Source organism: Tetrao urogallus (genome assembly GCF_951394365.1).
Source record: "Tetrao urogallus genome assembly, contig: scaffold_184, whole genome shotgun sequence".
NCBI lineage: Eukaryota > Metazoa > Chordata > Aves > Galliformes > Phasianidae > Tetrao > Tetrao urogallus.
The window spans coordinates 1-24,713 of NW_027638893.1; the positions used below are offsets into that span (position 1 = coordinate 1).

General features: G+C 58.2%; 1 protein-coding gene across 1 annotated transcript; it reads right to left on the reverse strand.

The window, feature by feature from the left end:
• Nucleotides 1–88: 88 nt before the first annotated feature.
• On the reverse strand, nt 89–24,479 carry RECQL4 (RecQ like helicase 4; the record flags this gene model as incomplete). Its single annotated transcript, XM_079551134.1, is given in 17 exon segments — nt 89–255; nt 729–820; nt 1,346–1,480; nt 1,482–1,565; nt 4,932–5,113; nt 7,155–7,431; nt 9,809–9,945; nt 10,018–10,110; nt 10,183–10,323; nt 10,403–10,537; nt 15,354–15,480; nt 15,575–15,674; nt 17,959–18,209; nt 20,510–20,757; nt 22,092–22,274; nt 22,379–22,412; nt 24,396–24,479. Coding segments are annotated over 17 exon segments (2,470 nt in total), but the record flags the coding sequence as incomplete, so codon positions are not given.
• Between the last annotated feature and the right edge of the window lie 234 nt (nt 24,480–24,713).

The window sequence follows — 24,713 nt, forward strand, 5'->3', positions numbered from 1 at the left end:
GCCACCAAAACACACAATAGAGACTCACAGGGAACCTCTTGGCCACCGTTGGCCTTCTTGGCCACCAAAACACACAATAGAGACTCACAGGGAACCTCTTGGCCACCGTTGGTCTTCTTGGCCACCAAAACACACAGTAGAGATTCACAGCCAACCTGTTGGCCACCATTGGCCTTCTTGGCCACCTGGGCACATTGTCGGCCACCATTGGGCTTCTGGGGACTCACAGTGAACCTGTTGGCCACCACTGGCCTTCTTGGCCACCAAAACACAAAATAGAGACTCACAGGGAGCTTCTTGGCCACCTGGGTTCACTGTTGGCCATCACTGGCCTCCTTGAGGACTGGGAATGGACACTACTGACTGACAGCCACCTCTTGGCCACCAAAACACACCACAGAGACTTGCAAGGAACCTCTTGGCCACCAGGGAACACTGTTGGCCACCGTTGGCCTTCATGGGGACTGAGAAGGGACACTACTGACTGACAGCCAACCTCTTGGCTACCGGTGGCCTTCTTGACCACCTGGGCACATTATTGGCCACCGCTGGCCTTCTTGGGGACTGAGAAGGGACACTACTGACTGACAGCCAAACTCTTGGCCACTGTTGACCTACTTGGCCACCAAAACACCTAATAGAGACTCGCAGGGAACCTCGTGGCCACCAGGGAACACTGTTGGCCACCGCTGGCCTTCTTAGAGAGTGAGGGAAGGGACACTACTGACCGATGGCCAACCTCTTGGCCATTGTTGGTCTTCTTGGCCCCCAAAACACAGAATAAAGTCTCACAGTGAACCTGTTGGCCACCGTTGGCCTCCTTGAGGATCGGGAAGAGACGCTGCTGACTCGCAGTGAACCTCTTGGCTACCATTGGCCTTCTTTGCCACCAAAACACACCATAGAGACACGCCGCCAATCTGTTGGCCAACGTTGGCCTTCATGGCCATCAAAACACACCACAGAGACTTGCAGGGAACCTCTTGGCCACCAGGGAACACTATTGGCCACCATTGGCCTTCATGGGGACTGAGAAGGGACACTACTGACTGACAGCCAACCTCTTGGCTACCGGTGGCCTTCTTGACCACCTGGGCACATTATTGGCCACCGTTGGCCTTCTTGGGGTCTGGGAAGGGACACTATTGACTGAAATCCAACCTCTTGGCCACCATTGGTCCTTTTTTGGCACCAAAACACACAATAGAGACTCACAAGGAACCTCTTGGCCACCGTTGGCCTTCTTGACCGCCTGGGCACATTGTTGGACACCATTGGGCTTCTGGGGGACTCACAGCCGACCTGTCGGCCTTCTTGGCCATCAAAACACAAAATAGAGACTCACAGGGAACCTCTTGGCCACCGTTGGCCTTCCTGGCCACCAGGGCGCTCCGCTGTTGCTCCAGGCCTGCTCTGTACCTGGCGTGGCACTGGTGAGCAGCTCGTCCTGCAGACAGGTGCGGAGCAGTGCGGCGACGCGGGGCCGTGTCCTCCCGACGCGTGCAGTACACGATGATGGAGCGGAGTGCGGCGTAGCGCTCGCTGCGCAGCAGGTCAACGAGAGCCTGCAGGGTAACGAGGTTAGGAGCTAATTAAAAAACACAGCCCAAGTAGCCTGGGCTCTGAGCACGGAGCCCCGGCGTTGATCCGCGCGCTCTGGGGGTCTCCGCGTGGGATCCGATGGCATGAAGATGGGGCTGTGCCTTCCCACCACACCAGAGTGGGATTTTGGAGGGGAGGTTTGTAGGATCCGCTGTAGGATCAGCCCCAATTCTCACCCCTAATCACTGCTGTCCCCCTCTCCACCTGATCCCTACGCCAGTACCCAGAGATGTCACCGTCCCTACTGGTCCCCGTCCTTCCCGGTCCCTGTGCCAATCCCAGCTGCAACTCCATCCCTTCCCAATGGCCATTCCGGTGCTCAGATCCATCCTCGTCCCTTCCTGGTCCCCATATCCATCCCCATCGCAACCCAGTCGCCGTCCCATCCCCACTCAGTCCACATCCCATCCTGACCCCAATCCCACCCCCACCAATCCCCATTCCTCTCCACACTCCACACTCCGTCCCCGTCCCTCCCTGGTCTCTGTTCTCCCTTGGTCCCCCCATCCCAGTGTCTGTGTGTCCCTGTCCACACTCCATTCCTCTCCCTATCCAGTCCCATCCACACCCCATCCCTGTCGCAGTCCCACCCCGGTCCCAATCCCATCCTTGTCCCCATCCACAGCCTGTCCCAGTCCCTACTCCATCCCTGTCCCAGTTCACACCCCGTCCCATCCCTACCCCTCCCCAATCCCTACCCCGTTCCCAGTCCACACCCGTCCCTGCCCCCATAGATCCACATGCCTTCCCTGTCCCCATCCCATCCCCGTTCCCATCCCTAACTGGTCCCCATCCCATCCCTACCTGGTCTCTCTTCCCATCCGCACCCCATTTCTGTCCCTACTCCCACCTGGTCCCCGCCTGCACCCCATCCCCATCCTGTCCCTACCTGGTCCCCATTCCTATCCCAGCCCATCCCTATCTGGTCCACATCCCCATTCCCATCCCTCCTTACCTGGTCCCCATCCCCGTCATCCCCATCATCCCCATTCCCCATCCCAGTCCCCACTCACTCCCCATCCCTGTCCCATCCACACCCAGTCTCCCTCCCCACTCCCATCCTGTCCCCACCTGCTCCCTGTCTCAATCTCGGTCCCATCCTGTTTCCCATCTCCATCCCATCCTGTTCTCCATCCCCATCCCATCTCCACCTGGTCTCCATCCCAGCGGGGGTTGGACTCGATGATCTCCAGAGGTCCCTTCCAACCCCTACGATTCTGCGATCCCATCCTGTCCCTAGCCATCCCCCATCCCATCCCCACCCATTCCCCATCCCTACCTGTTCTCCACCCCCATCCCCACCCCGACCCATTCCCCATCCCCACCCTATCTCTATTCGTTCCCCATCTCCACCCCATCCCTACCCCATATTCCCACCCCACCCCTACTCTTCCCCTACCCAATCCCACCCATTCCCCATCCCATTCTCTACCCCATACTCACCCATTCCCCATCCCCATCCCCACCCCATCTCCCATTCCTACCTATTTTCCACCCCATTCCCCCATCCCCACCTGTTCCCCATTCCCCATCCCATCCCCACCCCATCCCTACCCATTTTCCACCCTCATCCCTACCCCATACTCACCCATTCCCCATCCCCATCCCATTCCTACTTCATCCCCACCCCCACCCTATCCCCATCTCCATCCCCACCCCATCCCCATCCCTACCTGTTCCCCATTCCCCATCCCCACCCCATCCCTACTCCATCCCCATCCCCACCTGTTCCCCATTCCCCATCCCGTCCCCACTCCACCCCTATCCATTCCCCATCCCCACCCCATTCCCCATCCCCACCCATTTTCCACCCCCATCCCCTACCCCATACTCACCCATTCCAATCCCCATCCCCACCTCATCCTCAATCCCTACCTGTTCCCCATCCCCATCCTCACCCATTCCCCATCCCCACCCATTTTCCATTGCCATCCCCTACCCCATACTCACCCATTCCTACCCCATCTCCAACCCATCCCCATCCATTCCCATCCCCACCCATTTTCCACCCCCATCCCCTACCCCATACTCACCCATTCCTACTCCATCCCCATCCCCCATCTCCCATCCCCACCCATTTTCCACCCCCGTCCCCTACCCCATCCTCCCCCATTCCCCATCCTCCCTTGTTCCCCATCCTCACCTTATCCCTACCCATTCCCATCCCCATCCATTTTCCACCCCATCCCCTACCCCATACTCACCCCATACCTCATCCCCATCCCCACCCCATCCCCTACTCATCCCCACCCCATCCCCATCCCCCATCCCAACCCATTTTCCACTTTTGTCCCCTACCCCATCCCCCCTGTTCCCATCCCCACCTTATCCCTGCCTGTTCCCCACCCCATCCCCACCCATTCCCCACCCACTCCCATCCCCACCCATTTCCACCCCCATCCCTACCCCATACTCCACCCATTCCACACCCCATCCCTCCCATTTTCCACCCCCATCCCTTACTCCATCCTCACCTGCTCCCCACTCCACCCCTACCCATTCCACATCCCCACCCCATCCCCGCCTGTTCCCCACCCCTACCTGTTCTCCACCCCCATCCCCATCCATCCTCACCCATTCCCCATCCTCACCTTATCCCTACCCGTCCCCCATCTCCATTCCCATCCATTCTCCATCCCCATCCATTTTCCACCCCCATCCCTTACTCCATCCTCACCTGCTCCCCACTCCATCCCCATCCATTTTCCACCCCCCCTCCCCACCCCATCCCTACTTGTTCTCCACCCCCATCCCCACCCGTTCCCCATCCCCACCTTATCCCTACCCATTCCCTACCCCATCCCCACCCATTCCCCATCCCCACCCATTTTCCACCCCCATCCCCTACCCCATACTCACCCATTCCAATCCCCATCCCCACCTCATCCTCATCCCCACCTGTTCCCCATTCCCCATCCCATCCCCACCCCATCCCTACCCATTTTCCACCCTCATCCCCTACCCCATACTCACCCATTCCCCATCCCCATCCCATTCCTACTTCATCCCCACCCCCACCCTATCCCCATCTCCATCCCCACCCCATCCCCATCCCTACCTGTTCCCCATTCCCCATACCCACCCCATCCCTACTCCATCCCCATCCCCACCTGTTCCCCATTCCCCATCCCGTCCCCACTCCACCCCTATCCATTCCCCATCCCCACCCCATTCCCCATCCCCACCCATTTTCCACCCCCATCCCCTACCCCATACTCACCCATTCCAATCCCCATCCCCACCTCATCCTCATCCCTACCTGTTCCCCATTCCCATCCCCCATCCCATCCCCATTTTCCACCCCATCCTCCCCCGTTCCCCATCCCCACCCGGTCCCGGTCCCGCTCCACAGACACGGAGAGCCGCAGGTTGTGTGGCACGGCGGCGCTGCGCACGGCGATGCCGTCCTGCTGCGGGATGCCCAGCTGCGCCGCCACGTCCCGCGCCGTCGCCACCGTGGCTGTGGCCGTCAGAGCCAGGAAACAGCGGACGCCCAGACGGTCCGGAGAACCTGAGGGAGGATGGGGACATCGGGGATGGGGGGGGACATCAGGGATGGGGGGGACGGCAGCAAGAGGAGGATGAGGAAGAGGAAGATGGGAGGAGGAGGAGGACAAGAAGAGGAAGAAGGTGGTGAGAGGAGGAGGAGGGTGATAGCAAGAAGACAGTAAGAGGAGGAGGAGAGGGAGAGGAGGAGGAGAGGGGGAGGAGGAGGAGAGGGGGAGGAGGAGAGAGAGAGGAAGAGGAGGAGAGGGAGGATGAGGAGGAGGAGGGCAAGGAGGAAGACCAAGAGGAGGAGGAGGAGGATGAGGAGGAGGGGGGCAAGGAGGAAGACCGAGAGGAGGAGGAGGAGGATGAGGAGGAAGATGGCAAGAGGAGGAAGAGGAGGAGGAGGAGGAGAGGACAACGATGACGACAAGAGGAGCAGAGGAGGAGGATGAGATGAGACAAGAGGAAGAGGAGGGCAAGGAGGAAGACAGTGAAAGGAGGAGGAGGAGGAGGAGGAAGATGAGGAGGAGAGAAGGAGGAGGAGAGAAGGAGGAGGAGAGGACAACGACGACAACAGGAGGAGCAGAGGAGGAGGAGATGAGACAAGAGGAGGAGGAGGGCAAGGAGGAAGGCAGTGAAAGGAGGAGGAGAGGAGGAAGATGGCAAGAGGAGGACAAGGAAGATGGTGAGAGGAGGAGGAGGAAGATGGTGATGAGAAGAGGATGAGGAGGAAGACATGGAGGACAGCAACAAGAGGAAGATGAAGAGAGAAGGACAAGGAGGATGAGGAAGAAGGTGAGAGGAGGATGAGGAGGATGACGGCAAGAAGAGGAAGAGGATGAGGAGGATAACAGTGAGGAGGAGGAGGATGGCAAGAGGAGGATGGCCAGGAGGATGAGGAAGATGGTGAGAAGAGGAAGATGGTGAGAGGAGGATGAGGATGATGCTGAAAAGAGGAGGATGAAGAGGATAACAGTGAGAAGAGCAGGAGAATGGCAGCAAGAAAAGGAGGATGAGGATGATGGTGAGAAGAGGAGGATGACAATGAGAAGAGGAGGAGGATGAGGAGGAGGAAGGTGAGAAGAGGATGAAGAGGAGGATGGTGAGAAGAGGAGAGGAGGAGGTGAGAAAAGGAGGAGGATGAAGTGAGGAGGAGGATGGCAGTGAGGAGGAGGATGAGGATGGCGGTGAGAAGAGGAGGAGGAGGATGAAGATGGTGGTGAGAAGAGGAGGAGGATGAGAATGGTGGTGAGAAGAGGAGGAGGATGAGGATGGCGGTGAGAAGAGGAGGAGGAGGATGAGGATGGTGGTGAGAAGAGGAGGAGGATGAGGATGGCGGTGAGAAGAGGAGGAGGATGAGGATGGCGGTGAGAAGAGGAGGAGGAGGATGAGGATGGTGGTGAGAAGAGGAGGAGGAGGAGGAGGATGGCGGTGAGAAGAGGAGAAGAGGAGGAGGAGGATGGCGGTGAGAAGAGGAGAAGAAGAGGAGGAGGATGGCGGTGAGAAGAGGAGGAGGATGAGGATGGTGGTGAGAAGAGGAGGAGGAGGATGAGGATGGTGGTGAGAAGAGGAGGAGGATGAGGATGGCGGTGAGAAGAGGAGGAGGAGGATGAAGATGGTGGTGAGAAGAGGAGGATGAGGATGAGAATGGTGGTGAGAAGAGGAGGAGGAGGATGAGGATGGCGGTGAGAAGAGGAGGAGGATGAGGATGGCGGTGAGAAGAGGAGGAGGATGAGGATGGCGGTGAGAAGAGGAGGAGGATGAGGATGGCAGTGAGAAGAGGAGGAGGAGGATGAGGATGGCGATGAGAAGAGGAGGAGGATGAGGATGGCGATGAGAAGAGGAGGAGGATGAGGATGGCGGTGAGGAGGAGGATGAGGATGGCGGTGAGAAGAGGAGGGGGATGACAGCGAGAAGAGGAAGAGGAGGAGGATGGCAGCGAGGAGGAAGAAGATGGTGAGGATGATGAGGAGAAAGACAGTGAGGAGGAAGCCAATGAAGACAGAAGAGGAGGAGGAGGCGAGGACCATCCCCACGCTGCTCCCCCCACGGCAGGACCTCACGCACCTTGCAGAGCCGCAGGTAGCTGGGACGGAAGTTGTGGGACCACTCGGAGACGCAGTGCGCCTCGTCGATGCAGGCGAAGGCCACAGGTGGCAGCTGGTGGGCCGGGGGCAGGCAGCAGGAGCCCGAGGAGCCGGCGCCCACCAGGGCTTCGGGGGAAAGCAGCAGCACCTGAGCTGAGCCTTCCTGCACGCGGCGCAGGGCCGCGTCCCGCTGCGCACGGCTCAGGTGCGAGTGAACGCAGACGGCGCGGAGGCACGGGGGGAGGCCGGAGACCTGCGAGGGGAACGATGGGACGTGGGGGAGCTTTCCATGTGGAGGGGGGGGGGGTGGGATGAGGGAAAGGGGGGGGCTGTGCTGGGAGGGGTTTGGGAAATGGGGAGCGGGGCGAGGGGTGATGGGGGCCTGGGAGGACTCCTCCAACCTGAAGGATTCTATTTAGGGGGATGGCGGGGTTGGATTGGGGTTCTTGGAGGTGTTCTCCAAGCCTACTGATGACATTCAGGGTCATGGTGGGGTTGAGATGGTGCGAAGAGGAAGATGGTGAGAGGAGGATGAGGATGATGAGGAAGATGGTGAGAGGAAGGTGAGGATGATGTGAAAAGAGGAGGTGAGAAGAGGAGAATGACAGCAAGAAAAGGAGGATGAGGAGGATGGTGAGAATGACAATGAGGAGGATGAGGAGGAGGAAGGTGAGAAGAGGATGAAGAAGAGGATGGTGAGAAGAGGAGGAGGATGGCAGCGAGAAGAGGAGGAGGAAGATGAGGATGGGGGTGAGAAGAGGAGGGATCTTGGAGGTCTCCAACCGTACTGACTCCATTTAGGGTCATGGAAGGGTTGGAGTGGGAATCTTGGAGGTCTTCTCCAACCCTACTGATGACATTTAGGGTCATGGTGGGGTTGAGATGGTGAGAAGAGGAAGATGGTGAGAGGAGGACGAGGATGATGAGGAAGATGGTGAGAAGAAGGTGAGGATGATGTGAAAAGAGGAGATGAGGAGAATGACAGCAAGAAAAGGAGGATGAGGAGGATGGTGAGGAGAATGACAATGACAAGAGGAGGAGGAGGAGGAGGAAGGTGAGAAGAGGATGAAGAGGAGGATGGTGAGAAGAGGAGGAGGATGGCAGCGAGAAGAGGAGGAGGAAGATGAGGATGGGGGTGAGAAGAGGAGAGATCTTGGAGGTCTCCAACCGTACTGACTCCATTTAGGGTCATGGAGGAGATGGAGTGGGGATCTTGGAGGTCTTCTCCAGGCCTACTGATGACATTTAGGGTCATGGTGGGGTTGAGATGGTGAGAAGAGGAAGATGGTGAGAGGAGGACGAGGATGATGAGGAAGATGGTGAGAGGAAGGTGAGGATGATGTGAAAAGAGGAGGTGAGAAGAGGAGGAGAATGACAGCAAGAAAAGGAGGATGAGGAGGATGGTGAGGAGGATGACAATGAGGAGGATGAGGAGGAGGAGGAGGAAGGTGAGAAGAGGATGAAGAGGAGGATGGTGAGAAGAGGAGGAGGATGGCAGTGAGAAGAGGAGGAGGAAGATGAGGATGGGGGTGAGAAGAGGAGGGATCTTGGAGGTCTTCTCCAACCCTACTGACTCCATTTAGGGTCATGGTGGGGTTGGGTTGGGGATCTTGGAGGTCTTCTCCAACCCTACTGATTCCATTTAGGGTCATGGTGGGGTTGAGCTGGGGATGTTGGAGGTCTTCTCCAACCCTATGGATTCTATTTAGGATCATGGTGGGGTTCGACTGGGGATCTTGGAGGACTTCTCCAACCCTAAGGATTCTATTTAGGACCATGGTGGGGTTGGTTTGGGAATCTTGGAGGTCTTCTCCAACCCTAATGATTGTATGGTTCTACATAGGGACACGGTAGGGGTGGGTTGGGGATCCTGGGGTTCTTCTCCAACCCTAAGGATTCTATTTAGGGTCATGGTGGGTTGGGGATCTCAGAGATCTTCTCCAACCATAAGGATTCTGTGTTTCTATTTAGGAACGCAGTGGGGTTGGGGATCTTGGAGGACTTTTCCAACCCTAATCATTCTATTTATGATCATGGTGGGGTTCGACTGGGAATGTTGGAGGTCTTCTCCAACCCTACTGATTCCATGTAGGGTCATGGTGGGGTTGAGCTGGGGATGTTGGGGGTCTTCTCCAACCCTATGGATTCTATTTAGGATCATGGTGGTGTTTGACTGGGGATCTTGGAGGTCTTCTCCAACCCTAAGGATTCTATTTAGGGTCATGGTGGGTTGGGGATCTCAGGGATCTTCTCCAACCATAAGGATTCTGTGTTTCTATTTAGGAACGCAGTGGGGTTGGGGATCTTGGAGGACTTCTCCAACCCTAGGGATTCTATTTATGATCATGGTGGGGTTCGACTGGGGATCTTGGAGGTCTTCTCCAACCCTAAGGATTCCATGTAGGACCATGGTGGGGTTGAGCTGGGGATGTTGGAGGTCTTCTCCAACCCTAAGGATTCTATTTAGGACCATGGTGGGGTTGGTTTGGCAATTCTGGAGGTCTTCTCCAACCCAAATGATTCTACGCTTCCATATAGGGCCACGGTGGGGTTGGGGTTGGACTCCTCCCACTTCAGAACGGAGCTGCCTCCCGTTGCGAGGGAGCGGCGGAGTGGAAGTGTGGAGGTACCTGGTCATCCATCAGCGACACCAACGGGGAAACCACCAGCGCGATGCTCCGCGAGCGTTTGTGGTACAGGAAGGCAGGCAGCTGATAGCACAGCGATTTCCCCATCCCCGTGGGGAGCACGACCAACGTGGAGAGCCCTGCGGATGGCGACGAGGGTTGGGGGAACGGAGGGGACGTGGCAAGAGGGACGGAGCGGGAAGAAAACGCACCTGAGAGGATCCTCATGATGGCCACCTCCTGGCCGGGCCGAAAAGAGCTGTAGCCCAACTCAGAGAGCGCGTCCAGCACCTCCCTGGGGGTCTCTGTGAAGAATACGGAGGGGTTAAGAGTGGGGAGACGTGGGATTGGAGGTGGAAATGTGGCTGCAGCCTCACCTCGTGGCTTCCCATCCGGCCCCAAGCTGTAGAGGGGCTCCACGGGTGCCGGAGGTGTGGGGGGCTCGTAGGGCGGGCGCTGCACGTCCAGGAATGGAGTTGGCTCCGTGAGCTCGGCTCCGTCCTGGTCACTGCTGGATGCTGGGGATGGAGGTGGCCATCAGCACGGCCTGAGGGATGCGGGGCAGCAGGGAGGGCTCCCGGAGCCGGGGGGTCTCACCGGGGAGCTCCTGGTAAATGGTGTTGGTCCGGCGGGCCACCTCTTCCAGGGTGGGCAGGGGATCCTCCTCCTCCTCTTCTTCTTCAGCGCTGGGACGGATGGGTTCTGCTGGAGGAGCTGCGTGGGCAGCGGTGCCTGGAGGGAGGAGGAGCGGGAGACGGTCCTCAAGGAGGAGGAGGTGGAGGGGGATGCAGAAGGAGCAAGAGGTGGTGGTGGCCACATGGGCCCAGAAGGAGCACAAGATGGTGGTGACCATATGGACCCAAAAGGAGCACAAGATGGTGGTGACCATACGGACCCAAAAGGAGCACAAGATGGTGGTGACCACATGGACCCAGAAGGAGCACAGGATGGTGGTGACCACACGGACCCAGAAGGAGCACAAGATGGTGGTGACCACATGGACCCAGAAGGAGCACAAGATGGTGGTGACCATATGGACCCAAAAGGAGCACAAGATGGTGGTGACCACATGGACCCAGAAGGAGCACAAGATGGTGGTGACCACATGGACCCAGAAGGAGCACAGGATGGTGGTGACCACATGGATCCAGAAGGAGCACAAGATGGTGGTGACCACATGGACCCAAAAGGAGCACAAGATGGTGGTGACCACATGGACCCAGGAGCAGGAGGAGATGAGATGGTGGTGCCCATTTGGTCCCAGAAGGAGCACAAGGAGATGGTGGGGCCCACAGGACCCAGAAGGAACAGGGGAAGATGGAGGAGCCCATATGGATCAGAGAAGCCACAAGGAGGTGGTGGGGCCCATGTAGGCCCAGCAGGAGCAGGATGGTGGTGGTGGGGCCCAGATGGATCCAGAAGGAGCAGGAGATGGTGGTGGTGCCCAGATGGACCCAGAAGGAGCAGGAGATGGTGGTGGTGCCCATATGGATCCAGAAGGAGTGAGGAAAGTGAAAGTGTTGTTTCTGCATTGAACACTGAAAAGGGCAACTGATCTAAAGAACGAAGCTGTGACACATCCTTAGAAATAGCTAGATAGCTGATGCAGACAGTAAGAACGCCATATAGATATTAGTAACACATTTTAGAAACACAGTTAGCGAATGAGCTAACAAATACCTTCTGACAAAGCTGCAATAGACTTTGAACGTTCTAAGCAACGTGGGTGCAGCATTCTGAGCTAGGAAACGCACTGTAGGGTTGAGCAGAACTGTCCCACTCTGTGGCAATGTTAGGATGCCGCAGGCAGGCTCCAAAATGCTCCCCTCCGTCCCTCCATCCTCCTTCCGGGCTTATCTCTACACAAGGACAGGTGGATGACCAGAACAACAGGCAGAACGAGGGGCACGAATGCCAGGGGGGTGATGGAACGATGGAGGCCACGTCCGTGTTTATGCTGCAAAACTGACATCCGAAAAGTTCTGACCAAACGTCTGTTAAGAAAGCGATTGTTGGAAGTCAATTAAGCAATTAAGACGTTTGGGTTTGGATGGCAAAGATTTGTGCCTGCCTGGTGGTTGTGCGATTGGTCGTGACAGGGGTTGAAGCTGCAGTGCTCAGCCAAGGAGGAACCGGGGGAGGAAGAGATCAACGTTGGGCAATGGGGGATAAAAGATGGAGCACTGCGCTCTTGGGGCTCTGCTGCTTGCAGGAGGCCGCCACTGCAATTGCAAATCAAATCTGTTTTTATCAGAGAAACGGCCCTAGGAAATTACTGGATATTTCCAACAGGAGCACGAGGAGAAAAGGAGGCTGAGAGGGGACCTGATGCAGGTTTGTGAATACCTGAGGTGCGAGGGCCGTGGTGGGGAGGCCAGGCTCTGCTCAGCGGTGAGTGCAGACAGGGCAAGGGGAAACAGGAGCTGCAGCAGAGGAAGTTCCGCATGAATGTGAGCAAGAACTTCTTACCATCTCTCACAGTATCCTGCTGCAGAAACTGTCTGCCCGTGGCTGGGGCAGTTTCACCCTCCGTTGGATAAGGAACTGGCTGAGGGCCGTGCTCCATGCTGGTCAATGGAGTGAAGTCCAGCTGCAGACCTGTTTCCAGTGGTTTCCCCCAGGGGTCGGTGCTGGGCCCATCCTGTTTCATGTCTTCATGGGCCATTAGATGAAGGCATTGAGGGCACCCTGAGTGAGGGTGCAGATGGCGCCAAGTTGGGAGGTGGGGTGGATCTGCTTGAGGGCAGGGAGGCCCTGCACAGGGATCTGGATCAGCTGGATCGATGGGCTGAGATGAATGGGATGAAGTTCAACAAGGCCAAGTGTCGGGTGCTGCATTTGGGCACAACAACCCCATGCAGGCTGGGGGATGAGAGGTTGGATGAGTGTGAAGAGGAAAGGGACCTGGGGGTGTTGGTTGGTGCTGGGCTGAACAGGAGCCCACAGTGTGCCCAGGGGGCCAAGAGGGCCCACGGCATCCTGGCCTGCATTAGGAATGGTGTGGCCAGCAGGAGCAGGGAGGTGATCGTCCCCCTATACTCAGCACTGGTGAGGCCGCACCTCGAGTGCTGTGTTCAGTTTTGAGCTCCTCACTGCTATTGGCCAGAAGAGACAGGCCAAAACGGGTGTACCTACTTTGGTAAATTTAAAAGGAGAACTGGCTTCAACAGATGAAGAAAAAGCTGAGGTGCTGAATGAATTCTTCACCTCGGTCTTCACTGGTGGCCAGGATTCTAGTCTTTTTCACGTCCCTGAGCCCTGCATCCCCAAACCTCTATGTGGGGACCAAGGAGGTAAATCCCTCCCCACTGTAAGGGCAGAGCAAGTCCGACAGTGCCTCCTTAGACTGAATGAATATAAGTCTATGGGGCCGGATGGCGTGCATCCCAGGGTCCTGAAGGAGCTGGCTGAGGTGGTTGCCGAGCCGCTCTCCATCATATTTGAGAAGTCGTGGCTGTCAGGTGAGGTCCCGGACGACTGGAGGAAGGGTCACGTCACTCCCATATACAAGAAGGGGAGCAGGGAGGACCCGGGGAACTACAGGCCGGTGAGTCTCACCTCCGTGCCTGGGAAAATCATGGAACAGATCCTCCTGGACAACATGCTCGATCACATAAAGAATGAGCATGTGATCCGAGACAGCCAGCACGGCTTCACCAAAGGAAGGTCATGCCTAACTAATCTTGTGGCCTTCTATGATGGAGTGACGGCATTGGTGGACGAAGGGAAGGCGACCGATGTCATTTTCCTGGACCTGAGCAAGGCCTTTGACATGGTCCCCCACCACATCCTCATCTCCAAATTGGAGGGAAGTGGATTTGATGGGTGGACGACCCGATGGATAAGCAATTGGTTGAAAGGCCGCAGACAGAGGGTGGTGGTCAATGGCTCTATGTCCAGGTGGAGGCCGGTAACAAGTGGTGTCCCCCAAGGGTCTGTCTTGGGACCGGTGCTCTTTAACATCTTTATCAATGACATCGATGAGGGAATTGAGTGCACCCTCAGCAAGTTTGCTGACGACACCAAGCTGAGTGGTGCGGTTGATACGGTGGAAGGAAGGGATGCCATTCAGAGGGACCTCGACAGGCTGGAAAGCTGGGCTCGGGTGAACCTAATGAGGTTCAACACGGCAAAGTGCAAGGTTTTGCATTTGGGCCGGAAGAACCCCAGGCACCCGTACAAGCTGGGAGGAGTGGTCCTTGAGAGCAGCTCGGCAGAGAAGGACCTGGGGGTCCTGATGGACGAGAGACTCAACATGAGCCAGCAGTGCGCTCTGGCAGCTCGAAAGGCAAATGGGATCCTGGGCTCCATCAGGAGAGGGGTGGTCAGCAGGGACAGGGAAGTGATTGTCCCTCTCTACTCGGCTCTTGTGGGGCCCCATCTGGAGTACTGTGTCCAGGTGTGGAGCCCTCAGTACAAGAAAGACATGGAGATTTTGGAAAGGGTCCAGAGGAGGGCGACTAAGATGATCAGGGGGCTGGAGCACCTCCCCTATGAGGACAGGCTGAGGGAGTTGGGCTTGTTCAGCCTGGAGAAGAGAAGGCTGCGGGGCGACCTCATTGCAGCCTATCAATACCTGAAGGGAACCTACACCCAGGAGGGGAGTAAACTCTTCATAAGGGCTGACAATAGCAGGACTAGGGGAAATGGATCCAAGTTGAAGGAGGGAAGATTTAGGTTGGATGTTAGGGGGAAGTTCTTTACGAGGAGAGTGGTTAGGCCCTGGAACGGGCTGCCCAGGGAGGTTGTGGATGCCCCGTCCTTGGACGTGTTCAAGGCCAGGTTGGACGGGGTCCTGGGCAACCTGATCTAAATGTGTATGTTTGGTGGCCCTGCTAGGCAGGGGGGTTGGAACTACATGATCCTTGAGGTCCCTTCCAACCCGGGTGATTCTGTGATTCTGTGATTCTGTGAACAAAGCTGGTGAGGGGTCTGGAGCACAGGGCTGATGAGGAGAGGCTGAGGGAGCTGGGATTGTTCAGTGTGGAGAAGAGGAGGCTCAGGGGAGACCTCACTGCACTGTACAACTTCCTGAAGGGAGGCTGTGGTGCAAAAGGGTCTGGCCTCTTCTCCCAGGCAAACAGCAGGACCCGAGGAAACGGCCAGAAGTTATACCAGAGGAGGTTTGGGTTGGACATAAGGAAGAACTGTTTCTCTCAGAGGGTGGTCAGGCACTGCAATGGCTGCCCAGGGAGCTGGTGGAGTCGCCGTCCCTGGCAGTGCTCAAGAGGCGCCTGGATGAGGAGCTACGAGATGAGGCTCAGTAGCTGGTGGCACTGATAGGAATGGGAGGGGGTTGGACTGGATGATCCTGCAGGTCGTTTCCAACCTTGCTAATCTATGATTCTGTGATTCTTGAGGTGACGCAGCGCTGGCACGGGGAGGTGGTGGAGTCTCCTTCTCTGGAGATGTTCAAGACCCGCCTGAACGCCGACCTGTGCTGTAGGAACTGCTTTGGCAGGGGGTTGCACTCCATGATCTCTAGAGATCCCTTCCAACCCCTGTGATTCCATGAGACGGAAGCTGCTGAGCTCCCGGTGCCGCTCACCTGGCCCCCTGCACGCTGCTGCCCAGTGCCCGGCCGCGCCGCACTTGAAGCAAACATCCGAGCTGCGATCCACGGCCCCGCCGCCTCCGAACCGCGCCGCCTTCTTCTGCCACTTCTCCTTCCACACCTGCGGCCCATTTCACGCCGTTTCAGCCCGGTTTCAGCCTGGTTTCAGCCCCTCCTCCCCGGGGTGCTGCCGGCCGGCCGCCCCGCTCCCTTACCTGCTTGCGGAGCTGCCTTCCCCGCAGCGCAGCGCCTCGCACGTGGGATCTGCTCTTCAGGTTGAGCCTCACAAAGTTGCCCTGGGGTCGTCGAGGAGCCCTGCGGGAAACCGAGAAGCCGTCGGGATGGGGTCAGGAACATCGCAAATCCCAAATGTCCTTTGGGCACCGCGACAGCGGGAGCCCCTGCAATAGGGCTGCTGTAGGGAACCGGCTCGGGCGGGGGGGGGGGTTGGACTCGACGATCTCTGCAGGTCCCTTCCAACCCCTACGGTTCTGTGATGAGGCAGCAAAGGGGGGGACGCTAGAAAAGAGCAGGTGGAGCACGAGGCATGGGGAGAGGCGACACAATTTGCTCTGGTCTGTGCTCTGTGCGCTGCAGATGGGAGAATGGCTTTGGAGCAGCACACGGGGATAATCCCCATGTATTTTTTTGTTCCTGAAGGCTGACCGAAGCCAGCGGCGCTCTGGGGAACGCAGAAAAGCTGGAAACGTGGGAGGAAATGGAGCGAAAAACCCATGGAGAGCTTGCAGAAGGAAAATCCCACAAGTGAGGGAATGGCCAAAGGAAGAGCGGCTCGCTGGGCGCAGAGCAGCACAGAGCTGGGCAGAACGGCCATGGCTTCTCAGGCGCGCGGCGCCGCTCAGCTCCGCGCTCGTTTGCTCTCATTACCGGGCGATTCCTGGGGACCAAAGCAGCAAACCGAGCCGTTTTGGAGGGCACCCACCTGGCAGGGAGCGCTTTGCCGACCGCCCCGGGCTTCTCCTCCTCAAAGTCACCCAGAAGGTTTTCGGATGGAGACGGCGCCCTTCTCCTCCGCTTTGGGGCAGCTGCGGGTTCCTCTTCACCATCCCCTGGGCCCGGCCTCTTCCTGCGGGCAGCTCTGGGCTTTGCTGCAGCTCCATCCTTCGGCACGCGGCCGCGCCGCCGTCCCGCGTCACCTTTGGGTCCCGCTGTCACTTCTCCATCTCCTGGCATCTCTTCTTCCGACCCCACCGCCTCCTCTCCGCGTCCCGACGTCCCCCTTTCGCACCGCGTTCCCCTTTTCCGACCCCGAGACGCCGCTGTGGGTCTCGCTGCCTCCGTTTCAGGTCCTGCTGTCTTTTCTTCATGTCCTGGTGTCCCCTTTTCGCGTCCCACTGTCCCCATTTCGGGTCCTTTTGTCCCCTCTTCATGCCCTGTTGTCCCCCTCTTCCGCCTCGCTGCCACCCTTTTGCGTCCCAGTGTCCCCCCTGCAGCTTCCAGCATCTCCTCTTCGCATCCCAACTCTTCACGTCTCGCTGTCCCCCTTCCGGGTCTCCGTGACCCCATTTCGGGTCCCGGTGTCCCCTCTTCATCTCCTGCTGTCCCCACTTCCCTCCTTAGCATCCCCTCTTCACGTTCCAGCCTCCCCATTCCAGGTCCCTGTGTCCCCTCTTCACGCTCTGGCTTCCCCACTTTAGATTCCAGCGTCCCCCATTTCAATCTCCGTGCCCTCGCCCCAGCTCCTGTCCCCTCCTCCTGTCCCAGTGTCCCCTCTTCAAGTCCCTGCGTCCCCTCTTCGTGTCCCGCTGCCCCCAGTTTGGGTCCCAGTGCCTCTCCTTCAAGTCTGTGTGTCCTCACTCCAGGTTTTGTCCCCTCTTCACACCCCAGTGCGCCCACTTCAGGTCCCGGTGTCCCCATTTTTAGTCTCACTGTCCCCTCCTCCTGTCCTGCCGTCCTCACTCCAGGCCTCGTCCCCTTTTCATGTCCCAATGTCCCAATTTCAGGTCCCAGTGTCCCCATTTGGGGTCTCAGTGTCCTCTCTTCCTGTCCTGGTGTCCCCATGTTGGGTCCTGGTCTCCTCACTCCAGATCTTGTCCCCTCTTTGTGTCCAGGTGTCCCAGTTTCAGGTCCCAGTGTCCCCATTTGGGGTCCCAGTGTCCCCTCTTCCCATCCTGGTGTCCCCATGTTGGGTCCTGGTCCCCTCACTCCAGGTCTTGTCCCCTCTTCCCATCCTGGCGCCCCCATTTGGGGTCCTGGCGACCCCTCTTCCTGTCCTGCTATCCTCCCTCCAGGTCTTGTCCGCTCTTCCCATCCTGGTGTCCCCATGTTGGGTCCTGGTCCCCTCCCTCCAGGTCCTGTCCCCTCTTTGTGTCCAGGTGTCCCAGTTTCAGGTCCCAGTGTCCCCATTTCAGGTCCCTGTGTCCCCTCTTCCCATCCTGGCGCCCCCATTTGGGGTCCTGGTGACCCCTCTTCCTGTCCTGCTGCCCTCCCTCCAGGTCTCATCCCTTCTTCACGTCCCAGTGTCCCCATTTCGGGTCCCACAGCCCCCATTTCCCCCTCTTGGCACCCACGCAGCCCCTCTTGGCACCCATCCCTCCCCACCCCACATCCCTCCGTCCCCTGGCAGCGCCGCAGCCACCCGGGATCCAGCGACCCCAATCTCCGCGCCACCATTTCCTTCAGCTTCCGGAATCGATCCGCTTGGGGTCGAGGCTTCGAGCCTGCAGTCAGGACGACGGGAGCCAGACGGCGCACGGCGCTGGGGAGGCCTGGGGCCGATTCGTCGTCGTCGTCGTCGCCATCGGCGCTCGGGGAGGCGGCGGGGCGCCGTGGTGCCGCGGTTTTCCTCCTGCAGGCCAGGCTCCTCTTCACCGCCGACGGCGCCTCCTCCTGAGGACGGGCAGAGAGGAATGGGGGCGACGCCACGCGTGCGCCTGCGCAGCCCCAAAATGCCGCGGTTCCACCTCAGACCGTCTGACAGCTGCCAGGATCTGCCGGGTTTCCCGAAGGGAAAATCGCAGCCCTTCCCTGCCTCCACGCTTCGGGAGCAACGCGTCCCTCTGCTGGAGGAACAGCTTCCCCTGCCCACCCCGCAGCCCCACGTCTATAGGGCAGCACACATGCCACAGCCCCACATCTATAGGGCTGAGCCCACCCCACAGCCCCACACCTGTAGGGCAGCACACATGCCACAGCCCCACATCTATAGGGCTGCACCCATCCCACAACCCCACATTTACAGGACTTGCACCCACCCCACAGCCCCACACCCGTAGGACTGCGCCCACCCCACATCTGTAGGGCCATGCCCACCCCACAGCCCCACATCTATAGGGCTGCGCCCACCCCACAGCCCCACATCTATAGGGTCGTGCCCATCCCACAGCCCCACACCTGTAGGGCAGCACACATGCCACAGCCCCACATCTATAGGGCTGCGCCCATCCCACAACCCCACATTTACAGGACTCGCGCCCACCCCACAGCCCCACATCTATAGGGCCGCACCCACCCCACAGCCCCACATCTATAGGGCTGCGCCCACCCCACAGCCCCACATCTATAGGGCTGCGCCCACCCCACAGCCCCACACCTGTAGAGCAGCATACATGCCACAGCCCCACATCTATAGGGTTGTGCCCACCCCACAGCCCCACACCTGTAGGGCAGCACACATGCCACAGCCCCACATCTATAGGGCTGCGCCCATCCCACAACCCCACATTTACAGGACTCGCACCCACCCCACAGCCCCACATCTATAGGGCCGCACCCACCCCACAGTCCCACATCTATAGGGCTGCACCCACCCCACAGCCCCACATCTATAGGGCTGCGCCCACCCCACAGCTCCACACCTATGGAGCTGCACCCACCCCACACCCTCAAATCTATAGGGCTGCGCCCACTCCACAGCCCCACATCTATAGGGCAGCACACATGCCACAGCCCCACATCTATAGGGCTGCGCCCATCCCACAACCCCACATTTACAGGACTTGCACCCACCCCACAGCCCCACACCCGTAGGGCTGCGCCCACCCCACAGCCCCACATCTATAGGGCTGCTCCCACCCCACAGCCCCACATCTATAGGGCTGCACCCACCCCACAGCCCCACACCCATAGGGCTGCGCCCACCCCACATCTGTAGGGCCATGCCCACCCCACAGCCCCACATCTATAGGGCTGCGCCCACCCCACAGCCCCACACCTGTAGAGCAGCATACATGCCACAGCCCCACATCTATAGGGTTGTGCCCACCCCACAGCCCCACACCTGTAGGGCAGCACACATGCCACAGCCCCACATCTATAGGGCTGCGCCCATCCCACAACCCCACATTTACAGGACTCGCACCCACCCCACAGCCCCACATCTATAGGGCCGCACCCACCCCACAGTCCCACATCTATAGGGCTGCACCCACCCCACAGCCCCACATCTATAGGGCTGCGCCCACCCCACAGCTCCACACCTATGGAGCTGCACCCACCCCACACCCTCAAATCTATAGGGCTGCGCCCACTCCACAGCCCCACACCAGTAGGGCAGCACACATGCCACAGCCCCACATCTATAGGGCTGCGCCCATCCCACAACCCCACATTTACAGGACTTGCACCCACCCCACAGCCCCACACCCGTAGGGCTGCGCCCACCCCACAGCCCCACATCTATAGGGCTGCTCCCACCCCACAGCCCCAAATCTATAGGGCTGCACCCACCCCACAGCCTCACACCCATAGGGCTGCGCCCACCCCACATCTGTAGGGCCATGCAGACTCCACAGCCCCACATCTATAGGGCTGCGCCCATCCCACATCTGTAGGGCCATGCCCACCCCACAGCCCCACATCTATAGGGCTGCGCCCACCCCACAGCCCCACACCTGTAGAGCAGCATACATGCCACAGCCCCACATCTATAGGGTTGTGCCCACCCCACAGCCCCACACCTGTAGGGTTGCGCCCACCCCACAGCCCCACATCTATAGGGCCGCATCCACCCCACAGCCCCACACCTGTAGGGCTGCGCCCACCCCACAGCCCCACATCTATAGGGCCGCATCCACCCCACAGCCCCACACCTGTAGGGCTGCGCCCACCCCACAGCCCCACATCTATAGGGCCGCATCCACCCCACAGCCCCACATCTATAGGGCTGCGCCCACCCCACAGCCCCACACCTGCAGGGCCGTGCCCAGGTTGGCCTTCAGCCTCATCCCGTAGAGCTGCGCCGACGCTGCTGCCGATGGTTGCCGCCGCATCCCGGGGAGCTTCGGCTGCCGGTTCAGGTGCGACCCCCAGCAGCCCGAGTCCTGAGATGGGGACACAAAGTGGGGACGGTGGAGGACGGCAAGGGGGGGCAGCAGGACGTGGGGGTGGGCAACCAAGGGGGGGCAACCAGGAGTTGTGGCCATGATTTGGGGGTGGGCTGCCAAGAGGGGGCCACCAAGAGTTGGGGGTGGACAACCAAGAGTTGACCACGATTTGGACGTGGGCTGCCAAGTTGGGGACGGGCAACCAAGAGTTGGGGGAGGGCAACCAAAAGTTGGGGGAGGGCAACCCTGGTGGCCACCTCTGGAATTGGGGGTGGGCAACCAAGAGTTGGGGGTGGGCCACCAAGAAGCGGCCACTGTGAGTTGGGGGTGGGCAACCAAGAGTGGGCAGCCATGAGTTGGTGGCCATGATTTGGGGGTGGGCTGCCATGATGGGGCCACTGTGAGTTGGGGGTGGGCAACCAAGAGGGGGCAACCAGGAGTTGTGGCCATGATTTGGGGGGTGGGCTGCCAAAATGGAGGTGGGCAACCAGGAACAGGCAACTGTGAGATGGGGGTGGGCAACCAACCAAGATGTGGCCACCATGAGTTGGACAACAAGGATTGGTGACAACGAGTTGGGTGGGGGGCAACCGGGAGTTGGTGGCCATGATTTGGGGGTGGGCTGCCAAGTGGTGGCCACTGGGAGTTGGGGGTGGGCAACCAAGAGGGGGCAACCAGGAGTCTGTGGCCATGATTTGGATGTGGGCTGCCAAGTTGGGGTGAGCAACCAAGAAGTGGCTGCCAAGAATTGGGGGTGGGCAACCAAGAAGTGGCCACCAAGAGCTGGGGGTGGGCAACCATCAGAGGTGACCACCATAAGTTGGGGGTGGGCCACCAAGAGCTGGCCACCAAAAACTGGGGTGGGCAACCAAGAGTTGGCCATGATTTGGATGTGGGCTGCCAAGTTGGGGGTGGGCAACCAAGAGTTGGGGGTAGGCAACCATCAGAGGTGACCACCATAAGTTGGGGGTGGGCCACCAAGAGCTGGCCACCAAGAATTGGGGTGGGCAACCAAGAGTTGGCCGTGATTTGAAGGTGGGCTGCCAAGAATTGGGGTGAGCAACCAAGAAGTGGCTGCCAAGAATTGGGGTGGGCAACCAAGAGTTGGGGGTGGGCAACCATCAGAGGTGACCACCATAACTTGAGGGTGGGCCACCAAGAATTGGGGGTGGGCCACCAAGAAGTGGCCACCAAGAGTTGGGGGTGGGCCACCAAGAAGTGGCCACCAAGAGTTGGGGGTGGGCCACCATGAGAGGTAACCACCATAAGTTGGGGGTGGGCCACCAAGAGCTGGGGGTGGGCAACCAAGAAGTGGCCACCAAGAGTTGGAGGTGGGCCACCAAGAGCTGGGGGCACTGAGTTGGGCTGCAGGCCGCCATGATGGAGGGGCTACAAGGTGCCGTGAGTTGGCCACGGGGCGCCACCATGGAGAGGGGCCACGGGTCACCGTGAGGGAAGGCCACCAAGAATTGGTCACCAAGGGGGCCTTGGGCCACCAGGAGCTGGCCGCAGGTAGCCACAGGACGGGCCTTCCCCTCGTGAGCCCTCAGCGTTGGTACCTGCTGCGCCGCAGGGCTCTGCTCTGCGAGGTCCGAGCGCTGCTTCAGCTGCCGGTACTCCCGGTACAGCCCTGCGAGAGGAGCAAGGCAGGGCCGTGGTGATTAATCCGGGCGATTAGGAGGTAATTAATTAAGGGGAATGAGGGAAAAGGAGGTCCCGCAGCGCCACGCTCACGTTTGGTGTCCTCCGAAGCCGCCGCCACATCGGCCTGCGAGGGGAAACAGAGCAGAGCGTTCGTTTGGGTCGAAAGGCAGAAAAAGAGGCGATTTTGGGGGTGGGACTGCACAAAAAACGGCACAACAGCCACAAAAAAACACCAAGGAAGGCCAATTCGGGGCAGGAAGGTGCCAGAAGAGGCACTTATGGGGCAGAAACGCCCCCCAAAAGCACAAAAAAGGACATTTTGGGGGTAGAAATGCCCTGAGAAGCACCAAACGAGGCACTTTTAGGATGTAAAGGAAGGAATTTAGGGGTAGAAACCCACCCAAAAGCACCAAAAAAGGCTTTGTTGGAGCAAAACAGGCCCCAAAAGAGGCACTTTCGGGGTACATCTGCACTTAAAGAGAAACCCTGGGGGCAGAAATAGGCCAAAAAGCACCAATAAAGGCCATTTTTTGAGAAAAACGCCCCCAAAGGGGCCCTGAGGGGACAGAAATGCCCTCAAAAAGGCCATTTTGAGGCAGAAATACCCCAAAAAGCACCAAAAAAGGCTTTTTTAGGGGCAGAACGGCCCCAAAAAAGGCACTTTTGGGGTACGTCTGTCCCTGAAGAAGCCCTTTGGGGACAAAAATACCCCATAAGCAACAGAAAAGGCCATCCTGGGGGCAGAAATACCCCAAAAATCACCAAAATAGGCCGATTTAGCACAGAAAAAAAAACAAAAGCAGCATAAAAGGCCATTTTAGGGGCAGAAATACTCCAAAATCACCCAAAAAGACCCACTTGGGGTCAGAAATACCCCAAAAAGCACCATTAATAGCCATCTTGGGGCAGAAAGACCCCAAAAAGCAGCAAGAAAAGGCCATTTTGGGGAAGAAATACTCCAAAAGCACCAAAAAAGACCCTTTTGGGGCTGACATACCACAAAAAGCACCAAAAAAAGGCGATTTTGGGGGCATAGCAGCCCCAAACGTGGCACTTCTAGGGTACATCTGCCCCTGAAGAGACCCTTCTGGGACAGAAACACCCCAAAAAGCACCAAAAATGCACATTTGGGGATTAGAAATACCCCAGAAGAACCAAAAAAGGCAATAATGGGGCAAAAATATCCCAAAAAGCACCAAAAAAGGCCAATTTGGGATAGAAAGACCCTATAGGCACCAATAAAGGCCATTTTAGGGGCAGAAAGACCCCATAAGCATCAATAAAGGCTACCTTGGGGCTGAAAGACCCCATAAGCACCAGAAAAGGCCATTCTGGGGAAGAAAGACCCCAAAAAGCAGCAAGAAAAGGCCATTTTGGGGTCAGAAATACTCCAAAAGCACCAAAAAAGACCCTGTTGGGGCTGACATACCACAAAAAGCACAAAAAAAAAAGGCAATTTTGGGGGCATAACTGCCCCAAACGTGGCACTTTTAGGGTACATCTGCCTTTGAAGAGAACCTTCTGGGACAGAAACACCCCAAAAAGCACCAAAAATGCACATTTGGGGATTAGGAATACCCCAGAAGAACCAAAAAAGGCAATAATGGGGCAAAAATATCCCCAAAAGCACCAAAAAACACCAATTTGGGATAGAAACACCCCAAAAGCACCAAAAAGGCCATTTTGGGGGCAGAAAGACCCCATAAGCACCAATAAAAGCCACCTGGGGGCAGAAAGACCCCAAAAAGCACCAAGAAAGGCCATCTTTTAGGCAGAAATACTCCAAAAGCAGCAAAAAAGGCCAATTTAGCACAGAAAAACCCCAAAAGCAGCAAAAAAGGCCATTTTGGGGGCAGAAAGACCCCATAAGCACCAATAAAGACCACCTGGGGGCAGAAAGACCCCAAAACGCACCAAGAAAGGCCATCTTAGAGGCAGAAATAACCCAAAGATCACAAAACAATGTCATTTCGGGGCAGAAATACCCTAAAAATCACCCAAAAAAGCCCGTTTGGGGCAGAAACCCCGCAGAGGCCCTGTGAGGCCCCCCAGAGGCCCTGCGAGGCCCCTCAGACCCCCCCCCCCCCTCCCCCGGTTCCCCCCTCACCTTTCCCGGTCTCCGGCCGTTCTCCCGTTCGAAAACCACCTCCCAGCCCTTCAGCATCGCCCGCAGTTCGCACAGCCGCTCCATGGGTTCAGATTCGGTTCCGCTCCGCTTCGGTTCGGACCCTCAGAACCGCTCCAGCTTCCTCCGTTCCCATTCCTTTCCCTCAGCGCTACGATCCGCCGCGAACTTCCCCGCTCTCCTTTCTCTCCACCAATAGAAACGCCGGAAAGGAGACGGGCGGTCGGATAAACCAATGAGAAGAGTAAAAAGAGCGCAATCCCGCCTCTCGCCTCCTCTGATTGGAGGAGAGCGGGGAGT